Here is a 5,904-nt window from a genome sequence, read left to right on the forward strand (position 1 = left end):
TTTGCAAGTCCAGGGTGGACAGAGGGGCTTGGAGCAACCTGCTCTAGTGGAAGGTGTCTCCGCCCGTGGCAGGGGGGTGGAACAGAATGAGATTTAAGGTCCCTTCCAACCCAAACCATTCCAGGATTCTAGGATTTCCATTGACTATGGGGGGAGCACAGACTGCCAGCACACACTTCTGAATGCAGTTTTCTTGATTTTTAACTGAATCCCACTTCACCCTGACTTTGATTCAAAGATCAATTTCCTTAATATTCTCAGACCTAAACCAGGACAAACCTCCTGTGTCTCTCTGGAAAATGGGAAACACCAGGATGAAATCTTTCTGCCCACTGGATTATTACAGCATGCCTTCTATTTGAGAATAAGATAGGAAGATTCAGCTGTTGCTACTTAGAAGGTACTGACTTCACTATTAATGCTACAGGTACATCTAGATAAATAGAAAACATAATAGGAAGCATTAAGATGAAAATAAGGATACAATAAATAGCAATAACTCTAGTCTTACTAACCCACAGCTGTGTAAAGAGACAGTATAACTTCCCAAAGGATAAAGCATCTTCTACCAACGTAAGTAATTGCTTATAGCTCCTATTTTAGATGCAAGTTTATATTCCTGTATATCTATTGATGGAAAACAAGACCTGTGCTACTCCCCTTGGGAGCAGGAGTCATGTACACTGATACTTAAGGTAGATTAACTCCTGCTGTATGAGTTTCATTTAGACAATAATACGACTTTATAGGAAGATACAAGCATAAGGTGATTCCCAGCTGTTTGTCAATACTCACCTGCATTTCATACTTCAGGGTCATGTGGAAGCACCAAGATCCCAATCCCACAGCTGAAAACAAATCAAAGCTATGGTTAACATGAAAGTCTGTACGTAAAACTTTCAGCTACATTAATTTATATGCATGAACTTTACTGGGGGAAAAAACCCTTTAGAACATCAGCATCCCATCTCAGGGAGAAACCCCAGTTTTCTACAGCCTCCTACTTCACACTTCAGTCACCAGTGATATCCTTGGATTTATGGGGTCCTCAATACTGTTCCCTATGAATCTCAATGAGGACAGGAGCAGAGGGAACTCAGAATGAATGGGACATTACTATTCCAATTCTCTTTTACGTACATTAAGATTTATCTGTCTTAATCCTTCTATAAGGCAAAGCATCACTCAACTGCTAACACTGCTGAAAGCCTGTGCTATTTCTGCTTATTGTCCAGATTGAAAAGGTAAATTTTACAAGGAGTTTGTCATCAGCTCTAGAAGCAGAAATCAACTGCTGCTAGAACTCAGAACTAGAAGTTCAGGGTAAACAGATAAAGCCCACACAGTAGGGACTCATTGTATGAAATGAGATCACCATTCCCAAGCTGCCTGCTTGGAAGCTCACCCTTGTGTGTAATGATTTTCATTTGCTTGAAATAGTTGATTTTTAAACTCTGGATTTGCTTCTGAAGTTAGTTTATGAGATATATACTTTGCCTATACACAGCTTTTTCAGTCAGGCAAGGACAATGTTTCTTGGAAGTTACATTTCACCGTTCAGAGCAAAGCTGGTCGAGCAGTTAATGTATCATTCATCACTTGGAAATGTTATCAGTGAAACACTCTCATTAAGCACCAGCTCGTTTTTATTTTGCAAGAACAAGTCCATTAATGTGATGTCCTGTCTTCCTTCAAGAAATTATGTTTTACCTCAGACTCTACTTTCAGAGAAAGCCAAGTCATTTGCACTCAAGCCTCAATCACTGGGTACTGCTGCTGTGCTGCAAGAGCCTTTTCTGGACAAGGCAGTGAGATTTCACTGATGCATTAACATACTTACTGAACACTTCCCTGGAAGCTGAAGGCCAGGTTGGACACAGGGGCTTGGAGCAACCTGCTCTAGTGGAAGGTGTCCCTGCCCATGGCAAGGGTTGGAATTGGTGGAGCTTTAAGTTCCCTTCCAACCCAAACCCTTCTGTGATTCTGTAACTCACTCTAACAACTCTGCATAGAACCATAGAATGGTTTGGGCTGGAAAGGACCTTAAGATCAACCAGTTCCAACCCCCTGCACTGGGCAGGGACGCCTCACCCTGGACCATGTCACCCAAGGCTCTGTCCAACCTGGCCTTGAACACTGCCAGGGATGGAGCATTCACCACTTCTCTGGGCAACCCATTCCAGTGCCTCACCATCCTCACTGTGAAGAACTTCTTCCTTATATCTAACCTAAACTTCCCCTGTTTCAGTTTGAACCCATCACCCCTTTTCCTACCACTCCAGCCCCTGATGAAGAGTCCCTCCCCAGCATCCTTGTAGCCCCCTTCAGCCACTGGAAGGCTGCATTCTGGAAAGGATTCCCTGGATCCTGGAAACATCTCTGGAGATGTTTCTTTAGATGCAATTAGACTAGAACTGTGATTATTACATATAGTCAATGAAACATCTAAGCATGTAACCTTACTGAAACATAAAATTGTAAACCAGTGACATTTACATATGTATTGCTAAATACATTGATGTCATTAATTCTTTGGGAAAATTAAGCATGGCTGTCATCTGGAACATAAAGCACTATAGTGGAAGGTGTCCCTGCGTGTGGCAGGCGGTTGGAACTAGATCATCTTTAAAGTCCCTTCCCACACAAACCATTCTGTGACTCTGTGACATTCTATGACATTCTATGACTGATTATTCATCAGATGACACTCTCCCTCTCCAGACTGCACAGACAACATCTCCTCAAACACTACTGTGTTAACTATGCACAATAGCATCTCTTTGAACAAATGCTTTAAATGAAGACTAAAGAATTAAACATGATTCTTTACATATCCCGTTTATACCTGCTTACTACAAAGGCATAACTTATAAATGTTTTACAACTAGACACTGAATGAGCTAAGAACCAAGTTTCTCATTGGCATATGTTGTATCGTAACACAGAACTGTGCAAACTCTGCAGCAGTTGAAGCATATGACATATTCTGCTTCACTAACATCACTATATAAGTGGTAAACTTCAGCAGAAGGGAACTGATACCTAATACTGCACACACTGGGCCAAGAGCTGTGCTCATCAGAGTTGCTGTCTCGTGGCTTAATGGCCCACGGTTCAGTGCTGAGAACATTGCAGTGTAAAAAGGGGAAACACCTATCACATGCCAAGGATCACAGGAAATCTTTATTTTCTCTGCTATACCCACTATTGTTTTGTCACATATTTTACCTTGTGAACTTACAAAGGGATTGACATGTATTTGTCTCCTGTAAATAAAGGCTTAATACTTGAGCTCAACTGTCTTCACATGTAATTTCTACCTGCAGCTCTACAGGAATGCAGCTACCTTTAGATACACTTCTCTTCACATAACTTCAGGATCAAGACTTTTCTCAGGAATACTAGAGAAGCTGTGACTGCCCCATCCCTGGCAGTGTTCAAGGCCAGGTTGGACACAGGGGCTTGGAGCAACCTGCTCTAGTGGAAGGTGTCCCTGCCTGTGGCAGGGGGTTGGAGCTGGATGAGCTTTAAAGTCCCTTCCAACCCAAACCACAATTCTGTGATTCTATTAATATTTACTTCACAAAAACCATCACTGCAATGAGATATTCTACCAGCTTGGTACTTTCCAAAATGTAAGTGACCGCAATCACTGCAATTACACCAAGTTTCCATAGAAGCATATGGAAACTCTCCCATATAGCCATTGACAGCCCAGCAATAGATTTGCTTCTTATCTTGCAAGCAGAGCTTAGAGTTTTCATTTTAGGTGTTTCCTTTTGCAAAGAAGCTTCACTCACTAAAAGCTGTGAATCAACTGGGAAGCTTTAGCACCATCTGAAGCAATTCCATTTGCATATTGTAACTCACTTCTCATAGATACTACAAGTCACTCAGCATCTTTACATTAACCAGCCTCTCAAGTTACAGTGGATACACGTAAGTTACGTGTTAAGCACAGAATACACATTAAATCACAGTATTATGAGATCAGAATAGCACTTTAGAAGACTTGAAATGCAAAGTCAGGTTAGCTGCTGTTTGTGGACTAACATGGTCTTTTTTGCCCTGCAGCAAACACAACGTGTGGTTACTACCAGTTGATAAGACAGTTGTGTTAGTGATGATGTAGAGGCAAAGCACCTGCAAACTGTATTTCATTGTATTCAACACCAAAAGCTTAAAGACAATATCCATGCCAGGAATAATCTGACATTATACATGAGATCTAGCTCCATATATGAACCACAGAAACTCTCAGGATTGTAACCTTGGAAGGACACAAATATCCCCTATGAATTTTTCAATAGTTTTAGGAAGAAGCAGAAGTATCACATAATCAGTGATAGCTCATTTCAGATGAGCTTGGATCCATCAGATTCAAGATTCTTATCACAGGCCTAAAGCCCTTAGAGAAAAAAAACCTATTTATGAGGATTTCAGAGATGTGGTTTGAATTTAAACTGCAGAGGCACTGTATGAAAACATCCTGCAGGAAGGATGCTCCAGATGCTAACACCTTTATTTAGGTGTCTACACATGAACTGGCATTATAAAGAGTAATGCAAATACAAGGGGATATTTCAGGATGAGCCAAATGATTCCCTAGGCTTTACTGACTGCAGTGGCAGACAGACCCCTCTGTAGAGACATGTGTTTAGGTGTTTGAATTTGGAGCTGAATCCCACCTATGGTTTCTTACAGCAACCGAACTGATGATCACCACCACTACACTGCATTGACAGTTCAAGAATGAAACAAGATGAAGAAGCAGAATCAAACCAACAGTTCTTATGGAATGATGATGTTTTGTAATGGTGTCCCTCCACAGGGTGAGAGACAGGAGAGACACGGTTACAAGGAAACTGGAGCATGGCTGGGACTGTTCCCAGACACTGTAACTCAATCGTCTGCGTGAGTGACTTGTCAGAACAGTTTGTGGTGTGAATCTGGCCGGTGCCACCTTTCCCTGATTGCAGCTCCCAGGCACAAGCCAGAAGAGCCCAGGGCCTGTGCCCAGCAGGGAATTTGTATGCAGCCACCTCGCCTTGGAGGCTGAGACAAACAGACACGGGCTGTTCCATGCTGCTTGGCTCCAGCAATCAGGAATGCTCCCAAGCACATTTGATTTACTAAAATGGACGTGGCCTAAGCTCCTTCCCTACAGCTATTAGGTAAGAATAAGGGCATTAACTTTGACTGAAGGGCTTCTAATAACTGTTATCACAGATTCAGAGTTTCACTGGACAGGGAGTAAGTTGTTAGCAGGTTCCTGTGGCTATGTCTAACGTAGGAAAATTTTTGCATCCTTCTTTTCCTCCACTTCGGCCCAGCTTGAATGACTGGGTCCTATTAAACAGGCCAAAGAAATACAAACCAGCACAATCCTTCCAAATTTCAGTAAAGCATCTAATAAAGTACTTAACTCCAGTGACTGCTTTTTCTTGTCTTCTTAGGTTCAAGAAAGTTACATCCCTTCTCTTTTACATATATATAGACACATATTTTTTATATATACATATGTAAGTAACTTTTTCTTAAAATCAAGACTCCTCTAGAAAACCAATCATTTGGGATTTGTGGCTTCCCAGGACACACGAGGAAATGACATATGGTAGAACCTGAAACAATACCACAGCATCATAGGGTCTGGAGGACAAGTGTGATGAGGAAGGGCTGAGGGACGTGGGGGGTTTAGTGTGGAGAAGAGAAGGCTCAGGGGGGACCTGATCACTCTCTGCAACTGCCTGACAGGAGGATGGAGCCAGGAGGGGGCTGGTCTCTGCTCCCAAGGAACAAGGGATGGCACAAGAGGAAGCGGCCTCAAGCTGCCCCAGGGCAGGTTTAGCTGGAGCTGAGGAACAATTCCTTGCCCAGAGGGTGCTCAGGCATTGGAACAGGCTG

The 5,904-nt window shown here is 42.5% G+C and overlaps 1 protein-coding gene across 1 annotated transcript in view; it reads right to left on the reverse strand.

Moving 5' to 3' along the window:
• ACER3 (alkaline ceramidase 3) overlaps positions 1–5,904 on the reverse strand; it is a gene marked incomplete at its 5' end in the record, with an annotated part of 33,604 nt that overhangs the window by 23,725 nt on the left and 3,975 nt on the right. The window contains one exon of the mRNA XM_010022281.1: positions 796–848. Coding sequence (XP_010020583.1) covers positions 796–848 — 53 coding nt within the window. The remainder of the gene's footprint in view (positions 1–795; positions 849–5,904) is intronic.

Source organism: Nestor notabilis, unplaced genomic scaffold, assembly GCF_000696875.1.
Source record: "Nestor notabilis isolate BGI_N333 unplaced genomic scaffold, ASM69687v1 scaffold7379, whole genome shotgun sequence".
Lineage (NCBI taxonomy): Eukaryota > Metazoa > Chordata > Aves > Psittaciformes > Psittacidae > Nestor > Nestor notabilis.